The sequence below is a fragment of the Galeopterus variegatus genome, unplaced genomic scaffold (genome assembly GCF_000696425.1).
Source record: "Galeopterus variegatus unplaced genomic scaffold, G_variegatus-3.0.2 Scaffold2238, whole genome shotgun sequence".
Classification (NCBI taxonomy): domain Eukaryota; kingdom Metazoa; phylum Chordata; class Mammalia; order Dermoptera; family Cynocephalidae; genus Galeopterus; species Galeopterus variegatus.
In genome coordinates this window covers 47,885-72,873 of record NW_007728349.1, presented here as the reverse complement: position 1 = coordinate 72,873, position 24,989 = coordinate 47,885, and the positions used below count along the sequence as shown (strand labels likewise).

The 24,989-nt window shown below is 38.1% G+C and overlaps 1 protein-coding gene across 3 annotated transcripts in view; it reads right to left on the bottom strand.

The window, feature by feature from the left end:
* Positions 1-24,989, bottom strand: part of NVL (nuclear VCP-like) — a 109,184-nt gene that overhangs the window by 65,559 nt on the left and 18,636 nt on the right. For all 3 annotated transcript variants that reach the window (XM_008581035.1, XM_008581036.1, XM_008581038.1), the window contains 6 exons: positions 24,577-24,711; positions 22,642-22,743; positions 19,130-19,247; positions 14,494-14,638; positions 3,465-3,714; positions 1,488-1,706 (listed from right to left, as the gene is read on the bottom strand). In XM_008581035.1, the coding sequence (XP_008579257.1) occupies positions 1,488-1,706; positions 3,465-3,714; positions 14,494-14,638; positions 19,130-19,247; positions 22,642-22,743; positions 24,577-24,711 (969 nt within the window). The remainder of the gene's footprint in view (positions 1-1,487; positions 1,707-3,464; positions 3,715-14,493; positions 14,639-19,129; positions 19,248-22,641; positions 22,744-24,576; positions 24,712-24,989) is intronic.

Below are 24,989 nucleotides of genomic sequence, written 5' to 3'. Positions count from 1 at the left end.
GGGGCGGGCCCGGTGGGGCACTGCAACAGTGCGCCGCTTGGGAGGGTGGTGGCGCTCCCGCCGAGGGTTCGGATCCCACATACAGACCGGTTCCCGCTCACTGGCTGAGCGAGGTGTGGGAGCAGCACTGAGGGTTGCGATCCCGTTGCCGGTCCTGGTCCGGTACGGGCGCGACACTGAGGGTTGCGATCCGTTGCCGTTCATGAAAAAAGACAAAAAGGAAAAAAAAAAAAAAAAGTTGGTGAGGCTGAAACAAATGCACATGTAGAGTAAGAACGGAATAGTTAATTGTGCACATTTTTATCAAAAATGTTTTTTAGGGCCGGCCCGGTGGCGCACTGCTACAGTGCGCCGCTTGGGAGGGTGGTGGCGCTCCCGCCGAGGGTTCGGATCCCACATACAGACCGGTTCCCGCTCACTGGCTGAGCGAGGTGTGGGAGCAGCACTGAGGGTTGCGATCCCGTTGCCGGTCCTGGTCCGGTACGGGCGCGACACTGAGGGTTGCGATCCGTTGCCGTTCATGAAAAAAGACAAAAAGGAAAAAAAAAATGTTTTTTATATAATAAATAGCAGCGGTTCATCCAAAAAAACAAAAAGACAGAATAACAAATGCTGGTGAGGATGCAGAGAAAGGGGAACCCTTGTCTTTACAGTGGGACTGTAAATTGGTGCAGCCATTATGGAAAACAGTATGGAGGTTCTTCAAACAACTACAGATAGAAGTGCTACCTAATCCAACAATCCCTGTTGGGTGTATACCAAAAAGAATGGAAATCATCATGTCGAAGGGATATCTGTTTATCATAGCTCTATTTACAATAGCTACGAGTTGGAACCAACCTAAATGTCCATTGACAGATGGCTGGACAAAGAAAGTGTGATATATATACACAAGGGAACACTACTCAGCTATAAAAAGAAATGAAATTTTGCCGCTTGCAGCAACATGGATGAACTTAGAGAAGAGAAAATTATGTTAAGTGAAATAAGCCAGGCACAGAAAGAGATACCACATGTCCTCACTCATAAGTGGGAGCAAAAAAGAAAGAGAAAGAAAGGACGAAAGAAAGAACAACACAATGTAATTCACTGAACTCTCAAAAGGACAGTATGGAACTGAGGCCACAAGAGGTGGGAAGGTGGGGAGGTTAGTGAGAAATTGGTAAAGGGCCACAAAAAATGATTACATTGTGTAATGATAAATTTAGTAATAAAAAAAAATTTTTAAAGAGAAGAAAAAAAAAGAAAGTGGTTGCCAAACAATTTAGTCTTGGTCAAAATCCGAACTTTTTTTTTTTTTTAACTCGCTGCTATAGAAATGAAGCATAACCTAAAGAAACAGTATAAAACAGACATCAAAAGAATGTAAAACCATTGTTGGAGGTAAGTCAGTTTAGACATACAGCTTGGTACACATGCATGTAGCTTTGTCCCTGGTCCTTAACCCATTGCATATGCCAATAACATTTAGCAGCTGATCTACCTACCAATATTGCCATGGTCAGCTCCTCTCTAATATCTTCCAGGGCACCAATATCTGCCCATGTCACATTAGGGACAGTGACAAAGCCTTCCCTTTTGGCAGAGGGTTGGACTGAGGATAGAGCAACAATGAAATCATTCAATTCAATGCACAGTCCTTGCATCTGCTCCTCTGAGAGGGTATCTTGGTCTCTTAGCAACCCCAGCAGCCTTTGCAATTCATCCTTAAAAGAAACAATTGAGAGAAAAAAATTTAAAACCACAAAGTTGGTGAAAAGTTTCATTTTGTACTTTTAAAAATCAATACTGCAATATTTCTGTAAGGTACAGTGAACTGTTTATGTATTTTAATAATTTTCTTTTTGACATGAGACCTATGTTCATTCTATTCTAAATGGATCATAAGCTTTCACCAAGTAAATATACACCAATTGCAATTAAATATATAAGAATGATTTCTGTATACTATAGTAGAACTAGATATAGCAAACATAAGCAGTCAGCAAATTCATTTCAACAACCATGTTTCCCATGCTTCTTTTATAAATATTCAAGAGGCAAGTGAATTTTTTTTTTTTTTTTTTTTAAAGATGACATGTAAGGGGATCTTAACCTTGACTTGGTTTTGTCAGCACCACGCTCTCCCAAGTGAGCTAACCGGCCATCCCTACATAGGGATCCGAACCCATGGCCTTGGTGTTATCAGCACCACACTCTCCCAAGTGAGCCACGGACCAGCCCTAGAGGCAAGTGAATTTTGATTAAATTAAAACAATGTTACTCTGGTGGCAGTATAATTTCATTATATGGTTCCTTGATGGTTTATCAACTAAGTAAAGAATAAGCAATTTTCCTACTGTTATTGAATCTTGAACTTCAAAAGCAGATTTCCTGCTTTGTAAAGAACATGAAAGGATAGGTGTAAAAAATAAGTAATTCTGTGTACAAATAAATGCTACCATAAAAAAAGTAATTCTAAATAATTCAATTTATAAAATCCTAACTTACATGCAATATTATAAAAGGAGCGAGTTTTTAGTATAATTATTTTTAACAGAAATAATTGTGATTTCAAATGAGTAAGAAAAAAACAAATGATTCGAAAACAGCAGATGTGGATTAAAGTCCCTGCTGTGTAAAGTAGGGGCCTTGTGGCCTCTGGCAAGTCACAACTTCCTAAGCTTAGTGTCTTTGATTATAAAATGGGAAAATAATGATATTTATCACACAAGGTTATATTGATCAATTAATATAATATACAGAAGCTACCTGTGTGAACTATAAAATACTATATGCATGCTATAATTGAGTATTCATGACTCACAAAACTAAAAAATTTAACATTGATCTTGGACCTATAACATCCTTCTCACATTCAAAGGATGAGTTGTTTGCAACTAGGTTCAAGGATTTGGTTGTATCAGCAGACTATCCTAGTCTGCCTAAACAAAAGTTAACCAAAAAATATAATGAAATGCCAATGCTCTAACAAGAGTTGGCAAACTTTTTCTTTGAAGAACCAGATAGTAAACATCGGGCCATACAGTTTCTGCTGCAAGGACTCCTGTGTGAACTCTGTTGTGAAGCACAAAAGCAGAAACAGACAATAAGTAAAAAAAAGAGCATGACCGTGTTTCTTCTTTTTTAATCCTTTTTTTTTTTTCTTTTGCAGCTGGCCACCTGTGTTTCAGTACAAAAACAGGTAGTGGGCAGGTAGGACACAGTCTGCCAACACCACTCTAGAATTTCATAACTATTATTGTAAAATGAATTTATTCAGAATGAACTAAAAAAAAAAAACCCAAAAACCAATTTGTATTTTTGAAATTATAGACATTTTGGATATAACTAATAATTATTCTATAGATAAAATGCCAATAAAACAGGAACTCATAAATCTCAACTATATTGACACTTGTTTGAATGTAAGATAACATAAAGAACATTTAGAAGACAGTCTAAGGTGACTTTACAGAAAGCACCTGAGTTTCAGAAGTGAGCTCAGTCCCCAGCCTCTCCTCCTGGCCTCCTTCAGACAGCAAACCTTCAACCTCAGGATTTTTCTTCTGCTGCTCCTGTAACTTCATTAAGACCCTATTGACTGCACACATGGCTGCCTCTCGGCAGAGGGCCATCAGATCAGCACCAACAAAACCTGGCGTTAGGTGAGCTAAGTGACAAAAATTAAAGGTTTCAGGAAGTCTCAGTTTTCTGCACAAAGTTTGAAGTATTCTGTAGAAAAGACATGGAAAAAATTTCAGATTCTTAATCTAAAAGTAAAAAGAAGTCACTGAATATATTTACACGAAGTCTTTCATCTGTCAACAGTATCTTAATGGGAATTATATAAGATCAAACAGTTCGTCACTCAACAAATGCTAAATCACTATTATATGCCCCACTTTATCCCAGAAAGGATTATAGTAAATATGGGCTTTGTTCCGAACCATGCTAAGTGCTGTTAGGAATACAAAGACTTTTTAAAAAAGTATTCTGCCTTTAAGAATTTTATATTACAGAAGAAATAAGATAAATAACTTATTGGGGTACTTTTAGAGTAAATAGACATCTAACTAGAAATAAAAGCCTCCACATTCAAATAAACGATTAATTTTACTCATTACCAAAAGTCCTCTTGATATATAAGTTAACATCCAATTTTATATAAGGACAGTTACTTCCCCAACTTTATCTTTACCTGTTGTTCATTCCTGTATCTTGTGCGAGAAAAATTTTGTTTAACTCAACTGGCAATGTGGTATGTGTCAATGAAATCTGGACTTCTAGATAATTATCATTAAAGGAATACCTTGAACAATTTCTAGTAAGACATATTGAATAAAAATTAATTAATTAATCAATTTTAACTTTAAATTAGATAAATAATTTTTAATTAAATTTAATTTTTTAAAATTAATTAGTTAATTAATGGGGTGGGCAGCTGACAGATACAGGGATCTGAACCGTTGACTTTGGTGTTATAACACTAAGCTCTAACCAACTGAGCTAACTGGCCAGCCTGAATAAAAACTGAAAAGCAGTAAAGATATTCAGGATGAAAGGCTGAAGCCAGACAGCATGAGTTTGACTAGCTCTGTCACTTGGTATAACCTGGGCCAGTTACTTCATCTCCATGCTTTAGTTTTCTCATTTGTTAAATATATATTATAGTGGCACTTACTTATAGGGTAGTTGTAAATAAATACATGCAAAGCACCGATCCATAGTAAGTGCCCAATAAATTTGTTATTTATTATTTACATACTGTTATAGTATATGCTAACTTAGACAAGCAAATGTATTTTTTTTTTCTTAATAGATGACCAGTAAGGGGATCTTAACCCTTGACTTGGTGTTGTCACGCTCTCCCAAGTGAGCAAACCAGCCATCCCTATATGGGGATCTGAACCCGTGGCCTCAGTGCCATCAGCACTACACTCTCCCAAGTGAGCCACGGGTCAGCCCAAGCAAATATATTTTGAAATTTCCAAATTTACAGGGGAGACTAATATTTTCAAATGCCAAGCTAATAGAATAAATTACAGAAAAACCATTTGGGATCATGGAAATGAACAGAATAGAAGCAGATAAATATTATGGACAAAAGAAAAATGATTCACTGAGATATTCTGAATAGTGGGAACAAAGAAAAGGTTCTATTATAGAACCATTTCCAAAAGACACAGACCCAATTTACACAAGAATACTAAGAAAATTTTGGATGTATAAAAAATGGCTAACTGGGCCGGCCCGGTGGCGCACTGCTACAGTGCGCCGCTTGGGAGCACGGTGGCGCTCCCGCCGAGGGTTTGGATCCCACATACAGACCGGTTCCCGCTCACTGGCTGAGCGAGGTGTGGGAGCAACACCGAGGGTTGTGATCCCGTTGCCGGTCCCGGTCCGGTATGGGCGCAACACTGAGGGTTGCGATCCGTTTCCGGACACGAAAAAAGACAAAAAGGAAAAAAAAAAAATGGCTAACAGAAAATATTGTCTTTTTCTTAGTTACAGTCTATTTCTGAAAAAATATGGGTGTTTCTGGTTATCATACTGGGAATCTCCAAAGCTGGGGAAAGCAACCATTTATAGATTTACAATTTCAAGATGGTGAAGCAATACTTCCTCCCCTGGAAAAAAACAAGAACAAGAAACAGAAGCACAAACTCCAGGGTCAAAGAAACTAGGAGATTATCTGTAATCTTTTCTTGCCCAGCCTATTCTTTTCTCTTTTTTTGGCAGCTGGCCAGTATGGGGATTCAAACCCTTGACCTTCGTATTATCAGCACCAGGCTCTAACCAACTGAGCTAACCAGCCAGCCTAACCCAGCCTATTCTGGAAGTACTGCAGAGAATTTACCGCAAGAGGATCGGTCTTTATTTTTGAAGAGGTATTTAAGCTACCAATATTATCTCAGGCCGTAAGCTTCAGTGTGGTTCCACATAAAGAGAGGTGTTCATGCTGATATGAGATATTCAAGGAAAGTTATATTTTGGAGGTCCTGGTGTATGCAAATTTTATTACCAAAGAAGAAAAAGTCCACTCAACTTGGGTCTCTGTGTCAGCTCTGGCTGATGCACTAAATATTATAAATCCCTACAAAGATTCAAATTATCAGGGATTCCCAAAATAAATGGTCCAAGTTTTATAATTCATTTGACTAATAAAAAGGATAAGTTTTAGCTAATTTTTTAAAAATAAACTTTAAATTTTAGAACAGTTTTAGATTTACAGAATTACTGAGAAGATACTACAGAGAGTTCTATATATCCCACACTCCTCTCCTATTATTAAGAACCGTTTCGAGGATTACTGGCCCCGTGTTTTACAAAATGTCCTTCAACTGGGATTTGTCTGAGTTTTTCTCATGTTTAGCCTGGGGTAATGTGTGTTGGGAGGATGACCACAGAGGTAAAGGGCTCTTCTCATCACATCCTGTCAAGGAGACACACTATCACATATGACTCATATCTGTGGATGTTAACCTTGGTCTCCTGGTTTGAGAAAGTGTTTGAAAGCTTTTCCACTATAAAATTACTCTCCACCCCCAACCTTTCAAACCATACTGTTTGGGAAGAAGTCACTATACACAGCTCACACCTAATGAGTGGGGAGTTATATTCCACCCTCTTTAAGGTAATTTAATTTAATAACATAAATTATTTGGAATTCTTCTGCACCAGAGACTTGTCTATTTTCATCCATTTATTGAGTAATTCAAGTATTTATTTATATGAGTATAAACTAATAGATATTTGATTACCTGTAATCGTTTGTTTGTTTTTTGGTGGCTGGCCGATATGGGGATCTGAACTTTTGACCTTGGTATTATAACACTGTGTTCTAACCAACTGAGCTAACCGGCCAGCCCCTACCTATAGTCTAGAACAACAGTTTTTGAAGAAAGAAGATGGATGGAGAGTGGTAAATGATCTAGTAGAGGAGATAAAATAAAAATTAACCTTTTGCCGAGAGGTCACTAATGAGAGGCATGCATATCTGCCTAATGGAGCTCCAGACTCAGAAAGAATGGAGGCATCAAAGTGCTGAACTACAGAAAGCTGAGCCAAGACAGGGAACTGAAAACACAGGAATTATATGAAAATCTGCATAAAAAGTATTTAAGACCTCGCATGCAGTCTACCCACCCAACCAGAATACCAGAAATCTGCTCTCTGGTGAAACTGAACCAGGGAAGGAAGAGAAGCTCCAGGTTTGCGGACAACCATAAAATCAACCCTGTCAGGAAGACAGGGTAAAATCCACGTATGAGCATGGTGTGTGCAGTTCCTCAGTCTCCTTCCCTTGCCCATGTCAGAACCAGCAGCCAGATTTATAGCCCCACAGTGTTGTCTGAAGATCCTTTTCCAAAAAATCTGAACTGACCCAACACAAAGGATCTACAGAAATTGATATTTGAAGTTATCTAGTTAAAAACTTAGCTGGTCATCTCACTGCTTTACAACGGCACTTTCTCCAGCAAAGTAGATTGTACCGCAGATGTCTAATCAGCCTCACTCTTAAAATATGAATGGACAAACAAGGATTGCCATTCGAGGAAAACTGCCAACATGAAATGACAATTATAGCTCTCAATTATCAAGACGTACTACATGCCGGGTACTGTTGATCTGACTTTACATGTTATCTCTCACTGTCTCTCATTATAATATAAGACAGCCCCAAACAAACAACATGTACACATATGCAGGGGAAAAAAAAGAAACTCAGAGGAAACAGAGAGAATGGAAAAAAACAAAAAGTAACAGAAGTCTAACATATAAACATGGAAAAGAAAAGACATAAATACAGGAGAATCCAGAAATATAGAAATACAGAAGGTCCAGAATCTGAATAACAGGAATTCCTGATAGAGCAAATAGTGTAGAGATTTCTAAAGAAATTAACACCAAAACAGTTCCAGAAATGAATGACATGGGCTCCATATTATAAGATTCCACAGACTGCCCAGCATGATAAATGAAAAACATTCATGCTAGTGACATTTTAGAACATTAGGGTTAAAATAAAATTTGAAAAACTTCCAGAAAGTATAAGTGATATAGAAAAACATTGGTTATTAGGATATTGGATTTCTCAACACTGACAATGAAGCAATGAAACTTTGCTGTCAAAAAAATTTTTTTTTCGTGGCTGGCTGGTACAGGGATCCAAACCCGTGGCCTTGGGGTTATAAGGCTGTGCTCTAACCAACCAAGCTAACTGGCCAGCCCTCTGCTGTCAAAATTATTAAGGAAAATTATTTTTAATAATTTTTCTGGGCAGGGAATTCTACATTAATCAAATATAAGAATAGGAAAAAAGGTATTTTTGGATACAAAGATCCGACATTTTACCCTCACATATCATATCCCATTACTGGGATATGTGCTTTCACAAAAGAGGGGAATAAACCAAGAAAAAACAACAATACAGGTTCTAGGAAACAGGGGATCCAAGATAGGAAAGCGGCCAATGGAATTCCCTGGATGCCAGCAAAAGGACATTCCAAGACAATTATCATGTAGCAGGCCCCATGAGCCGTCACTCCAGATGGAAATGAAGACAAAAGTGTCCCCAGAAGGATGTCTCCAAGAAGGAAAAATGGAACCTGCAGATTATCTAATAGGTTTGACCAGGCAAAAAATAAAATGCTTTGAGAGACATTAACAACATTATGAGACAGAAAATTTTTGAAGTAGGGCAATTATGAATTGTAGAAAAACTTAAAAGATAAAGAAAGGAAATGTGATTATAGTAAATTACTTGAATCAGGAGTGAACAATATCTATACAAATAAGAAATGAAGATGCTAAATATGTATACAGTCAAAATTCATAATACAACTATATTTGAAAATGGCAAAAGAAAAGTATTTTATAAAATAGGGTAAACTCTTCGTGTATCATAACAGAAAATCAATGGGAAATGATCAACACTGATGGACCAAGAAACAAGAGTATTATTCAGAAATGTGACAGTAAGTGCTAGAACAGCTGTAAAATTTGGAAGTGACTGCTTCTTTGGTATAAAATGGCAGGAGGAAAGTGGATAGAGAACTGTTGTTTTTTTTTAAAAAGCCAATTATCAGTATTTGGCTTTTGAACTAGGTGCACATACTACCTTAATAAAAAACTAAAACTAAAAAAAAAAAAAACCCATCCTGTAAGAGAATAAAAACATTTTCATAAGAGGACAGATTGAAAAACAATAACCCTTGTGTTGGGCCAGGGGCTGAATCTACAAAGACAAGAAAGACATGGTTTCACACACATGGGGCTCACATTCTAGATCCAACGTAAAAGAGTTTGGGTACAGCAAACTTTTCATTAAAAATGCTCATATTAGCTTAACGTGTATCAAATACCACTTTAAAAACTCTTCAAGCTTAAAGAATGGAAAACATTATCCTCTGTGAAATTAATTAAACATTACAAAGGATAAATAAAATGATTCTTTATAATATTACATACTCCACAAAGCCCCAGAAAAATAAAGATAGACTTGATTATACATACATTAAGAGTGTTTTATAAGCATTAGTGTGAAGAAGCATCATTTTATCTATGGACCACCACTGGTGTAGGGTCCCAAAATATGCAGATTCAGAAATTAAAACTTCTTAGGTTTCCCAAATGTGGCTTGAAATAAGTTACTGAAAAGAAGTCCAAGCCTTCTTTGCATTTTTTATAGCCATTTCACCCAAGATTTTATCAATCTCGAAAATTCTGGTTAGTGATGTAAAAACCAAAGGATTCAAAAAATACTTAAACTCACTGACCAATATTAACATAACTACAAATGGGACAACAGACATTATTTTTTGAGTCTCCTGACGTGATGCACACTAAGTACACAGCAGCACCTCAGGAAGGATTTTGCTGCAAGGGTAAAACACTCATCTAATCAAACCCTTATATTTAACATCCAGTTTACAGGAAATACAGGGAATAAAAGAACAAGTTAAATGACACATCAAGAATGCTATCAGCCAGACCCAGAAAAGTAGGAAATTTTACAGGACAGTGACCTGGTTTTTCTTCCACAAATAAAATAGCACGGAGGGAAAAAAAAGGGAGAGGAGACTATTATATAGTCTGTTCTTGAATTTGGGCCAATTTTAGTGACTGATCAACGTCTGGTATAGTGAATTGATGCTTTGTGACTTCTAAGGCTAGGTCAAAACAAGGAATGCCGCTTCAGCCTGGTTCACTGGAACCCTAATGCCGACCTGCCATGTAAGCATCCTATCACCCCAAGACTGCCTGGTTATGAGGAAGCCCAAAGGTCCCGCAAGGAGAGGACCTGAGCTGACCAGAAGACAAAGGACGGGGAGAAATTAGATCGGATGTAGACATACAGATAGACAAGAAAGATCAGATAGGTAGATGGATATGCATAACCTCACCACTCTAAACTCCCACGATGTTTTTTTTTTCACTGCGCTCAGCCAGTGAGCGGGAACCGGTCTCCACATGGGATCCGAACCCTCGGCGGGAGCGCCAGCGCGCTCCCAAGCGGCGCACTCTCCAGTGCGCCACCGGGCCGGCCCTCCCACGATGTTCTAGCTCCAGCTACTGAAACCATGTGAGACCCTGAGACAACCGTCTAGCTGAGGTCCTTCTAAATTCTTGATCCACAGAAATTGTGACAGACAACAAAATGATTATTGTTTTAAGCCACTAAATTTTGGGGTGGTTTGTTTTTCAGCAACTGGAACTGGAACAATTATATGGGTCTCCTTTTGTGTACACCAAAAGTTTTCCACAATAAAATGCTTTTAAGGTTTGGAAAAATATCAATAGCTTCCTTTAAAGAAAATTTTCTAGGGGCTGGCCCATGGCTCACTTGGGAGAGCGTGGTGCTGACAACACCAAGTTAAGGGTTAAGATCCCCTTACCGGTCATCTTTCAGCTGTGTGTGTGTGGGGGGGATTTCTATGTCTCAGACACTGTGCTGGGTTACATTAATTCAATTTTCATAAAAAGCCTTTAAGCTAGGGCATTATTACCATTTTACAGATGAATAAACTGAAGCTTGGAAATGTTAAATACCTAGAACAAGGCACAAGATAATATGAGGCAGAGCTGGGATAACTTCTTCATTGCCACTAAGTTCTGGCACCTGCTCATTGCCTCTCCACCCTGTTCCACCCATGTCTGACCACTTCCCCACTTCATTTATCTTGCTGTCACACCCTGGACCTTATCATCACCTTGATCTGGTCCGCCTCTGAAATCACTCTCTCAAACATCTCACTCTGCCCAGAGTCTCCTACCTTCTAGCTTATGTGCTCAAGTGCTTCTACATGCCTGTCCTTGCTTGCACCTCACTAGGTTCTAAACACTATTTTTACAGCGTAGAGTCCATGGTCTTGTTTTTTTTCTTCTTTTTTCTTTTTAACCTAAATTTTAAATCTCTACTTCTTCCTTTCCTGGACCTACACAGTTGAGGATTACTTGGGAAGGAAAATCATAAAACCAGGCCTACTGGTGCTGTTCTATACCTTAATCCTAACCACTGCCCGACAATCCTACTGTTATTCTAGTCAGCTCATCTCAAATTAATCCAAGAAAATAATGTCAGACCCTCATCCTCCTCAAATCTCTAACCATCCAAAATCCATCCTCCCTTTCATCAGATAATCTCACTTTCTACTCCACAGAGAAAACACTCTCAATTTTCCATTACCACACTGATAAGCCTACTTGCCACCTCCAGACCCTCCTTCCCCCTTTACTGTCATTTCAACAGAAGTATCCCTCATTCTAAGGCCAATACCTTACACATAAGCTCTGAATTCCCATTGTTCCCATTTGCTCTTTCCCATCAACACTTCAACATACGCAAGCTTCTCCTATCCTAAAAAAAGTTTCCCTTTTGACAACCCATTGCCTACCACAGGCAGCGCCCACCTTATCTCCTCTCTCCTTCACAGCCAGCTTCCCTTAACTCAATTGTGGGAGTTTGCCATTCTAATTTCTTCACTTCCTACTTATTCCTCAACCATTCCAACCTGGATTTTACCATCATCATTCTAATCAAACAGCATTTTGTTGAGGTCACTGGTGACCTGAAGGTTGCTAAATTCAAAACACAAATTTTCAGCCCATGCTTGCTTGACCTCTCACTAGCATGACTTCTCATTCCTCCTTGGCTTCCATTATTCAACATTCTCTTGCTTTCCTAATACTCTGGCTGCTCCTTCTATATACCTAGCCTGTTAGCCTCTTTGAGCCTGTCCCAGCCTGAATGAGTACTCTTCACACTCTCTGGACAATCTCATCTACTTTCATAACTTCAACTGACATCAATACACTCGTGACTCCCAAATCTTTACCTTCTTGGAACTCCAGACTTGTTTGTCCAATTGCCAGTTTGACATCTCGCTGGACATCCCACAAGTACCTCTAACTCAGCTGACCTTACTGTCTCCATCCATCCCCAAATCCCCCTCTGCAACCAGCTTATCCTCTAGTATGTCCCATCCCCTCAAAAGGATACCGTCCACACATATGCTTAAGTCAGAAACTTGAGAATATTTCCCTCTTGCTATCCCTCGGTCCTAAACACTGCCTGACAGTTCCCACCTCCCCAGGCATATATTCTATTGATAAACACAACACTGAGTCTACCTCCTAAATGTCTCCAGATTACTCCAGCTGTCTCTGTACATACTCCTACCTTCTAAGCCCACCCAACATCACCTCTGGATACCACAATAACCTCCTCCCTGGGCTACCTGATCCATTCTCGCTGTCCTGTCATCCATTCCTCACACTGCGGCTACAGTGAGGTTTTCATAACAAAAATCTGTTTCCAACACTGTCCTGCTTAATTTAATTGCTTTAATCCTTTGCCAGCACTCACATAAGTCTGAAATACTTACCAAGGTATATGTGAACTGCTTCTGTATGTCTCTCTAGCCTGTCCTCTCTACCATGTCTCTTCTGCGCTCTCTGAACTCTAGCCACATTGTTCTTCTTCCAGCTTCCTGAACATACTGAGTTCTCAGTCGCCTCAGTGCCTTTACGCATGCTATTCCTCTGTGGAATACTCTCACCATCATGTGATCAATTAATTGCTATTTATTATTCAAGTCTCAGCAACCTCAGGGAAGCCTTTCAGAACATCCAGACTATGATGGTGTCACTTGATGCACACTCCTGAAGACCCTGTCCTTGACCTTTTGTATTCATCACGCTTCTGATTACTCAAAGTAGAGTCTGTATCACCTAGTACTGTGCCTCCTTGGTATACTACAGGTGCTTAAACAATAGTTCTCTCAATTAATGAATACTGGCCTTATTTCTCTTACTGAATTGTAAGCACCTGGAAAGCAGGGACTTATAATTCTTTACATGCCTCACATTACTTACCGCAGTGGTATATATACTTACTATATGCTCTATATATGTTTGCTGAATAATAACAGCAACTTAAATATTAAATATTATTATTTTGCTGCAGGTATAAACATGTTAGTAAACAAACCTGGATGGCTGAGTAACTAAAGAGAGTATATATTTATATATTTACACACACACACACACACACACACATACACATATATATGAGAATGTAATTAGCGCACATATAAATAACCATGAATTGAATAGCTTAAGAAGAAATTGCCAAATAATCAAAAGGCGAAGATACATCAACTACTGGGAAGAAGGGAAAGATGGCACAGGCTCCACCCTGTGGAGCATTTTTCCCACCCATAGTGCTTTCTGGTCATTCGTGAATTTTCTTTTTCTCCATCTTTCCCCTTTTTCATTGTCCCTATAACTATTTCCTTTCAATATTTACCACTTTTCCTAAAAGCTGCTGGCAATCATGTATACCAGCTTTAGTGTCATTAACTTAAGCCAAAAGCCATTGTAAATATGACATTTCAGAACATTTCTTAACTAGATTCTACGCCATTACCTGAACAATTCTTCCTGAGATATTTTTGGTTATCAAGTTATATTTTTATATATTTTTATATATTGGTGGATATTTATTTGCACTATGGACATGCAACCCCAATTACTAGGAAAGCTGGTCCTGCAGCAAACACTGATAGCTCTTGACTCTCTGCTGCCATCTCATTATTTGTCACAGGGCCTGTGGTCTTAGGCAGGATAATAGGTTAAGGTGTGGTACTCAGATTTAACCTATAAGTGAACCAGATGGCAGTGCTCTATTCCATAACTCTAGGCCCTGTTCCTAAGCTGGTCAGCCAACTAAAAAATACAAGCCATTGTTAATAAGGTAAATGAGTATGGATACATAAGTCCACTATCACTACTGAAAAAAAACAACCTAAAGCAATTATCCTATTGATGAATAAATTGTTTTCTTAACCATATATTAATGTGGACTTTTTCCTTTCCAAATCAATTTCACTGGTACAAAAAGAAACAATAAGAGAAAAAAAGGCTACGTGGTATTTCTCACCCCTTACTTTCAAAGCATTCAGTTCAGAAAAGTTAATGGCATACAAAGTTCATTCTATAAGAATATACCTTTCCCTGGATGCTTCATCTGGTATACCTAGGCATATTTCTCGGTCGAACCTTCCTGCACGTCTCAAAGCAGGGTCTAATGAGTCTGGTCGGTTAGTAGCTCCAATAACTAGGACCTGAGCTGTAGCAGCCACATGATTTAGATCTAGTAAGAACCAGAAACACAACAAGAGTTGAACAAGACACTTGACATTGAGGGTAATAATGCTTACATTAATCATTGAATCATTAGAGAAAGGATACATTTTGATGGCAATATACAAGGATACCTCTTTTTACCGCCCTTTGCTTTACTGTGCTCTGAAGATACTGTAATTTATACATGTTGAAGGTTTGTGGCAAGCCTGCATCAAGCAAGCCTGCATCAAGCATGTGCCCACTTTGTCTGTGTTACATTTTAGTAACTCTCGCAATATTTCAAACTTCTAAATTATTGTTAAATCTGTTATGGTGATCTGTGAGCAGTGATCTTTGATGCTATTATCGTAACTGTTTTAGGGCACCACAAACTGCATCCATGTAAGACAGTGATCTTAACTGATAAATGTTGTGTGTGCTCTGACTGCTCTACCAACCAGCCATTCCCCTGTCTCTCCTCCTCACCTTGGGCCTCCCTATTCCCTGAAATACACAATATTGAAATCAGGTCAATTAATATCCCTACAATGGCTTCTAAGTGTTCAAGTGAAAGAGCCACACATCTCTCACTTTAAATCGAAAGCTAGAAATGATTAAATTCAGTGAGGAAGGCATGTCAAAAGCCGAAAAATAAAAGCTAGGCCTCTTGCACTAAATAACCAAGTTGTGACTGCAAAGAAAAAGCCCTTGAAGGAAATTAAAAGCACTACTCCAGCAAATAATTTGAAAGCAAAACAACCTTATTACTGATATGGAGAAAGTTTTAGTTGTCTGGATAGAAGATCAAACCAGCCACAACATTCTCTTAAGTGAAAATCTAATCCAGGGCAAGGCCCCGACTCTCTTTAATTCTGTGAAGGCTGAGAGAGGTAAGGAAGTACCAGAAGAAAAGTTTGAAAATAGTAGAAATTGTTTCATGAGGTTTAAGGAAAGAAGCTGTCTACATAAGATCAGAGTGCCAGGTGAAGCAACAAGTGCTAATATATAAGCTGCAACAAGTTACCTAGAAGATCCAGCTAAGATCATTGACAAAGGTGTCTATGCTAGGTGGTGTCTAGATTTTTCAAAGTAGACAAAACAGCCTTCTACTGGAAGAAGATGTCATCTAGGACTTTCATGTCTAGAGAGGAGAAGTCAATGCCTGGCTTCAAAGCTTCAAAGGACAGGCTGACTCTCCTGGTAGGGGCTAATGCAGCTGGTGACTTTAAGTTGAATCCAATGTTCATTTACCATTCTGAAAATCCTAGGGCCTTTAAGAATTATGCTAAATCTACTTTGCCTATGCTCCATAAATGTAACAACAAAGCCATCTGTTTATAGCATATTTTAAACCTGCTGTTGAGACCCAATGCTCAGAAAAAAAAGATTCCTTTCAAAATATTGCTAAACTGGGCATGCACCTAGTCACCCAAGAGCTCTGATGGAGATGTACAAGGAGATTAATGTTGTTTTCATGCTTGGTAACACAACATCCATTCTACAGCCTATGGATCAAGGAATAATTTTGACTTTCAAGTCATCTTATCTAAGAAATACATTTCGTAAGGCTATAGTCGCCATAGATAAGGACTCTTCTAATGAAACTGGGCAAAGTAAATTGAAAACTATCTGAAAAGGATTCACCATTCTAGGTGCCATTAAGAACATTCATGATTCACAGGAAGAGATCAAAATATCAACATTAACAGGAATTTGGGAGAAGTTGATTCCAAACCCTCATGGATGACATTGAGGGGTTCAAGACTTCAGTGGAGGTAGTAACAACAGATGGGGTGGAAATATCAAGAGAACTAGCATTAGAAGTGGAGCCTGAAGATGCGTTTGAATTGCTGCAATCTCGTGATAAAACTTAAATGGATGAAGAGCTGCTTCTTATGGATGAGCAAAGAAAGTTTTTTCTTGAGATGGAATCTACTCCTGGTGAAGATGCTGTGAACACTGTTGAAATGGCAACAAAGGACTTAGAATATTACATAAACTGAGTTGATAAAGCAGAGGCAGGGTCTGCAAAGAATGATTCCAATTTTGAAACAAGTTCTACTGTGGGTAAAATGCTATCAAACAGCATTGCATACTACAGAGAAATCTTTCATGACAGGAAGAGTCAATGTAGACTTCACTGCTATCTTATTTTAAGAAATTACCACTGCCCACCCTAACTAACACCTCGATCAGTCAGCAGCCACCAACATCAGTGCAAGACCCTCCACTAGCAAAAAGATTATGACTCACTGAAGGCTCAGATGATTATTAGCATTTTTTAGCAAGAGTACTCTTAAATTAAGGTACGTACATTATTTTTTTAGACATATTGCAATTGTACAGTTGGCAGACTACAGTATAGTATAACCATAACTTTATAAGCAGTGGGAAACCAAATAATTTGTGACTTGCTTTATTGCTATATTTGCTTTATTACAGTGGGCTGGCACTGAACCCACAATATCTCCAAGGTACACCTGTATATATAAAACTAATATTTATTAAATGTCTAATATGTAAAAGGTGTGAGGAAGATAAATAAAATACTAACTTTGTCCTCAGCAGTTCACAACCTATTGAGAAACATTAAGTGTGTAATTAAGAAAAAAAGGCCTAAGACAAGTTTTGTGAAATATAATAATGGGTAGAAACAAAGCACCATGTAATACAGGTAAGATATTATGAATTCCAACAGAAGAATGAGGGAAGGTTCATGGAGGAGGTAACATTTCAGAAAAGCCTTGAAGGGTGAATATGATTTTAATAAGCAGAGGTACATGTTCATGGAATTCTACATGGAAGAAATAGTATGTGTGAATGCACAGCCATTCGAACATGCATGGTACATACAGGCAGGGTGATCAGTCCAACAACAGGGAGCTGAGGAAGACAAGGTAGTGTGTGTCTCAGAAGAGACTGATGAGATTAATGTGTGATGGGGATACAGTATAGTCTTCAGCTGCTCTGGCTTAATCTAGAGATAAATTTTTAGGAATGGACAGAATGCAGGGACTCAAGTTTTTCTTTCCTAAGTATTATTTCTCTCAACTGAACCAGGATTAACAGCAGGGAGTCTGAGGCTGTACTCTATCACAGGTAATAAGAAGGTAGTAAGATACTAATTAAGTCATGAGGAGTTTATAGAGTTTATTCTTTAGCCAGCAGGAAGCCATGAAAGATTTTTCTAAGAATATGGACTTCAAAAACATGGCAAGAAAATTTTAGATGAAAACAAAACAGCAGAATAAGCAACCTGCAATCTGGAACCACAAGGAACACAAAATATGTACTATTTCAAAGTAGGTATGATCTAGTTCCAAAGGTTCTGATTCCTTCCCTCCAAATTTGTTTCTATCAACCATTAAACAAAATTGAAAAACAAATTAGAGACAGGGAGGAGATAATGCAATATATTTAACAAAGGATTTGTTTCCACAATATATTTTTTAAAAATACTACCTCAAATCAATTTTTAAAAGACAACTCAATAAAACAATGGGCAAAGGTTAAGAAAAGGGATTTTTGGAGATTTTATCAATATAAATAGTCACAAAAAAAATGGAAAGATGCTCAACTTCAATGGTAATCAGGGAAATGCAAGTTAAAACAAACTGAGAGGGCCGGCCCGGTGGTGCACTGGAGAGTGCGCCGCTTGCGAGTGTGGCGGCGCTCCCGCCGAGGGTTCGGATCCCATGTGGAGACCGGTTCCCGCTCGCTGGCTGAGCGCGGTGCGGGCGCAACACCGAGGGTTGCGATCCCGTTGCCAGTCAGTAAAAAAGACAAAAAGGAATAAAAAAACAAAACAAAACAAAACAAAAAAACTGAGATATCAATTTTCATCCATCAGACTGGCAAAAAATTAAAACAATTGATAAGATTCAGTGTTGCAAAGGATCTGGAAAAAGGAAGACTTCTCATATAGTGTTGGTGGAAATGTAAATGGCAAGATCTTTGTGGAAGGCAATTTCCCAGGTCTTATGAGCACTTAAAATGTATAACCATCAACCATCAATTCAATTTCTAGCATTTATCCTAAAAAAATACATGTGCACCAAAAAGACCCATTTAAGGATATTCCCTGCACTATGATGCAAAGCAAAATATTGAGAACAACTTAAATATCCGTCGATGTGGAAATACGTAAATACAATATGGTAAATCTATCCTAAAGAATAGCATACAGCAGTTAAAAAGTAAATAAAAATGCATTAAAATGGCAATATTTCCAAGATATATTGTTAAGGTACAAATAGTAAGTTGCAAAACAACGTGTATGGTACAATCCCAGTATTGTAAAATGCAAAGCAATCCATTAGTATATGTGTATGTGTATGTAAATGCATTAAAAATAACTATAAGATACACACTAAAAAATTAAATAGTGTAATCTTTTATAAAAAGACTTCTTTTTTTACACTATTTGAGATTTACTCTTTTTGAATGTTTTATATCATAATGTATTACTTACACTATTTTAAAAAATTTATTATCTTAAAATGAATGATTTTAAACTGACCATCCATGCAGGTTAGAAGCTGTGCTACAATTCTTCGTTCCATATCTTTTGAAGCAACTTCTCTTTTGGGGGTAATAGCATCAATTTCATCGATGAAAATGATACAGGGTGCATTTGACTAGAAATAAAAGTATCACGAAAAGATGATCATAAATACATTCCCTATACTGAAGTATAGTTAAATATGCATATTTTAAAAATTTAACATTCGAGAATCATTCACCAAAAGAATAACCCAAAAGAAAGTGCGTCACAGTGTATTACTTCTGATTTTCACCTGACTTAAGAGAAACAAGATGCTTAAAAGAGGACAATAAGAGACTGCATCTGGGGGGCCAGCCCAGTGGCGCGCTGCTACAGTGCGCCACTTGGGAGTGCGGTGGCGCTCCCGCCGAGGGTTCGGATCCCACATACAGACTGGTTCCCGCTCACCGGCTGAGCGAGGTGTGGGAGCAACACCGAGGGTTGCGATCCCGTTGCCAGTCCCGGTCCGGTACGGGCGCGACACTGAGGGTTGCGATCCGTTGCCGGACACGAAAAAAGACAAAAAGGAAAAAAAAAAAAAAGAGAGACTGCAAATAGGGTAACACATTTATAGTCTTTCATCAATCCGTGTTTTGTGATAAATCTACTAAAATTCTTCTGTAAATTAGACATATTTGCTATGGTATGAAATATGAACAATAAGTTCATAAACTTTAAATCAGAAAATCCAAGCATAACAGAAATGTTATGAGTGTTTTTACTAACATAAAAATGTCCAAGTTTTTCCTAGAATCTGCTGTAAGAGGAATTTAAGAAGCACCAAAAGCTTTTTAAAAAAACTCTGGTAAAATATGTATAAAATTTACCATTTTAACCATAAATGTATGATTTAGTGTCAGTAAGTACATTCACAGTGTTGTGCAACCATCACGCAAGAACTTTTTCATCATCCCACACTGAAAATACCAAAGGGTTCTTTTAAAGACTACATTGAATAAAAACGGATCGCAAAGTTCTAATACATCAGTGTATTAGTATATGAAATAACTAGAAAAGGTTCAGACAGAATAAGACATAAAAATCAGGTAGCTAGAGTACACAAACTCACTGAGGACAGAAAGTAGAATGGTGCCTGCCAACGACTTGGGAAGGAAGCAGTGGGGAGCTGCTGAACAGACACAGTTTCTGCTTGGGAAGACAAAAAAAAGTTCTGGAAATGAATGGTAGTGACAGTTATACAACAATGTAAATGTACTTAATGCCATAGAACTGTACACTTTATATGTTTCGAATGGTAAATTAAATAAATAAATAAATTTTTTAAATGGTAAATTTTATGTTATGTATATTTTGCCACAAAAAAAGCAGAGATATGGATCAGTAAAAATGAAAAATATCTGGATTTATACTCTAGAAGTTATTCAGTGGTCTGGAGTGACAAGAATTATGCTTAGAGTCAGACTGGCAGCCTGGCTAGACATATTAAAACCATGAGGACCACCACATTTTAAAGGGAAAGATATCTGGCACATCCCTAGCTGGCTCTCTTCCCCAATCCTCCTCATGACAGTGTTTGCAAAAGAGCACCTATGACTGCTGGAAACATGATACAGTTGCAAGAATCAAGGTAGGGAGGAAAAAGGTCTCAGAAAGCAAGCACATTAGTATTTATCAGTGACTGGGAAAAACTGAACAGGAAAAAAGGAAGTAAGAATAAGTGATGGTCTGGGCCGGCCCCATGGCGCACTCGAGAGAGTGCGGCGCTTGCGAGCACAGTGGCGCTCCCGCCGCAGGTTCGGATCCTATATAGGGATGGCTGGTGCGCTCACTGGCTGAGCGCGGTGCGGGCGACTCCAAGCCAAGGGTTGCGATCCCCTTACCGGTCACAAAAAAAAAGACAAAAAAAAAAAAAAAAAAAAAAAAAAAAAAAAAAAAGAATAAGTAATGGTCATCAGAATTTAGCTTAAAAAAATCAAACAGTTTTCAACAAAGAACCACTTGATTTTTTGACCTTTTTGCTCTCTAATGCACATACTTTACTCACTTTCATCAGGGAAAAGGACCATATATCTACTAAGCATCTACTGTCAGGCAGTGTATGGTTCAGTACTGATTTACAGAAAGATTTAAACACAGAACTAACAACCTAAAGATGCCATTTGTTTCTTTTATCCTTATCCATCATTGTGCTTACCATACACAGAACTTACTACTTGTCCGCTGGCTATGCATGCCAACTTAACAATTTTAGAAAACAGGTAATGGCTGGAAGAGTTTAGCCTTGCTTTGCCTGTCCCACCCTTTCTCTGCATCTTCCTTGTGCTGCCCACACCTTTTTTCAATGTCAGTCTACCCAACATTCGAAATAGATGGCCTCTTCATTCTTGCTATTTAAAAAATTTTTTTCAGGCCGGCCCGTGGCTCACTTGGTAGAGTGCGGTGCTGATAACACCAAGGCCACGGGTTCGGATCCTATATAGGGATGGCCGGTTTGCTCACTGGCTGAGCGTGGTGCTGACAACACCAAGTCAAGGGTTGAGATCCCCTTACCGGTCATCTTTTTTAAAAAAAAAAAAAAAAATTTTTTCTCAATTACTGCTAAAATACAATTTCTCTTCTAATCTCATATTGTCTTCTAGCAGTTATATTGGCTAGGTTCATCAGCCACTACATATTTTGGGTGGAAATACAGACATAAAATTAAACTTTTCATCATTTTTTAGTTGTAACCACCATGATAATTCATAACTGCTCAACTGTATATAATGTAATAGGTAATATTTACAGGGCTTTTGCTATGTGCAGGGCACATGAATCCTCTCATTCAATACTCTCAACAACTCCATGAGATTTGGGTATTATTACTACCCCAGTTTACTAGTAAGGAAACTGAGGGTTAAAGTGGTCAAGTCACTTGTTCAAGGTCACGCACGGTGGCACAAGGATTTGAACCCATCTTTCTCATTGGAAAGTATAGACATTTAACCATTACAGTATATTGAAGATAAAACTAATTGGATACAGACATCATCTTCCCATCTTAAACATCCAAATTTTTAATAACACAATTTACAATTAGGATAAAAATCTGATCTGTAATTTCTTTACTAACAGAACTTTTTTTCTGCAGTTTCAATTATGAAAATAGAGTTAAGTTTATCCTGACATTTTTATGAAAGCTTTTATTTTTCACACTGTGGAAAATTTTCACACTGCTTACAAGTTGTTTGTTTAAACCTAAGTTTAGAGAAATAAAGTGAATAAAAATGTCACAAGGATAATATATTTTAATATATAACTATTGGGTATGATAGCTCAGAACTTCTCACCAACTACATTTGTTTGATATCAGATGAAACAGATTATTTGTCCAACAGTCTGTATCATCAAATCTACTTTAAACATTTAGCCATCATGCATCACAATTACCATGTTTACAAAAGAATGACCAATGACTGGGTTAACAAATACTAGCATCAGAGAATATGCTTATGGTAACACCTGACATTAATCATTAGCTGACTCACCACAGCTTGTTCAAATAGTTCTCTCAGCTTCTGCTCAGACTCTCCAGATACTCCAGATACAATCTCTGGGGCAGCTACTTTCAGAATTGGCAGGTCAAGTTCCTATGCACAAATACGTAAAACAATGATCAAATACTCAAATTTCAACTTCCCCACTCTTCCTTTATCCATTATCCCCTCAAAATTATGTTTTTAAAATACCTAATTTCCTGGGAAACTTCATCTTTTCGTGCTGGCCCAATGAAAAACATTATTTAAGTATTTGGTTTTATGTCAATACATTAAGTGGACATACCTTCTATATGTTTTTATTTTACAGATGTCACTAAAAAACTCTGTTATCTCATCGGAATAAAGAGTCTTGAATCTCAAGAGATATGTTTCCCCCCTCTTAGGGCTGAAGTGAAACAATTCTGTTATTTATTTGTTGGACAGGAATTAGCAGGGTTGTGACACATATTTCATACACACCCTGCTAGCATTTCCCCACCTCCAACCCAGTTATTAGTCAAAGGAGGGAGGCTCATTTAAGAAAAGGAAGAGAAACTATTGCTGTCTGATCAACACAAACGGGAACATGCCTGGCTGACTCTTACTCATTCTCCTGGTCACCCTGAAATTTCACTTCCTCAACCATACCTTCTTTAGCCCCAGTACTAACTTGGGTATCTCAACACACTACATAGCATTTTGCACTTCTTCTGTCTTCCACTTATTACAATTGTTACTATGTACAGCATTAATTTGTATGAATGACTGTTTAATGTCTCTCTCTCATATTAGAACTGAATTTGGACTTCCCCCACTCCAGAGCCAGGCCTAGGCCCTAGGTTAACCTTTGCAATCCTGGAGGGTATGGTGTGCCCTCAAATCAAGTCTGGGATCTTGAGAGGAGCATTGTCCATGTGTGGCCATTGAGCACTTGAAGTGTGGCTAGTCTGAGTTGAATTGTGCATGTGTTATGAGTGTAAAATATACCTGGATTCCAAAGATTTAATCCAAAATAAAAAACATTAAAAAAAAAAAAAAAAGAACTGGGTTTGTGGTATTTACCACTATATTGCAGTGTCTTGCATGCAACAGTAATGCAACAGATTTATGCAACAAAAATGAAGCAAACCAAGTTCCCCTTTAAAAGTTATTTTTCTTTTACAGAGTATTAATCTATTCGTAATTGGTATAGTATGCTATTCTTCTAATTGAAGTTCCTTGGATATCGTGCATTTTGCTGCCCAATACGGTTCCTGAAAAATCTGATAGGGCTAAAATAAGTTGCTAACTTTTTATTTTAACAAATAAGTGTCTATTATTACCATTTTAGGAAGGATTTTTTTTTTTTTTTTTTTTTTGTGACTGGTAAGGGGATCATAACCCTTGGCTTGGTGTTGCCCGCACCACGCTCAGCCAGTGAGCGCACCGGCCATCCCTATATAGGATCCGAACCCATGGCCTCAGTGCTCCCAGTGCCGCTGCACTCCCAGCGCCGCACTCTCCTGAGTGAGCCACAGGCCGGCCCTTAGGAAGGATATTTTAACACTAAAAAGTATAAAAACATGACTCTGAATGGAAATTGTGAATAAATATAGCTCTATAAAAAGTAATACTATATGTAGTTTTCTTATTTTACTGCTCTTAAGAACCACTGGGTTAATGGGAAAGAGAAATAACGAAAATGTAAACTACACGTTTAAAAAAGGGTAAACACATCTATATTATTTTGCTTCCCACCCAATCCTTGTCATATAAACAATTGTACATTTTTTAAAAAAATCCTGCAAATAGCAGCATGAAAGAGGTAAATAATGAAGTCAGGATCAGTTCTCAATGACTATACTCTTCCTGAGAGATGCCAGGTCTGGTTTAAGTTGACCAAAGAGGAAAAACAAAAACAAATAAAAACAACAACAATGACAAATAAGTGTCAGCAAGCCTCACCCCAGCAACTGCATGTGCAAGTAGTGTCTTCCCACAGCCTGGTGGCCCATGAAGGAGAACTCCACGAGGGGGCACGATGCCCAGGTGGTGGTACACCTCTGGGTGACGCATGTGTATGAGCATCTTGCAGACTTCCTAACAGGTAATAAGCACAAAAGATGTCTTTCACAGCCCAAGAGAGAAAGAATCAAAGTGGAATGAAATGACCTATTCTTTGAAGCAGCCAAATAGAGTACAGGCTTTAGGCTTAGACCTGAGTTTGAATCCTGTCTCTGGTACCTCCTGTATGACTTCAGCAATAACCTCTATGAGCTTCCACTTCATAAGCTATAATAGTATCTAGTTGAAGATATAATGAAAAGCAACTAGCATGGTAACCGGAACAGAGCAGATACTAAAAATAAACAGTAACC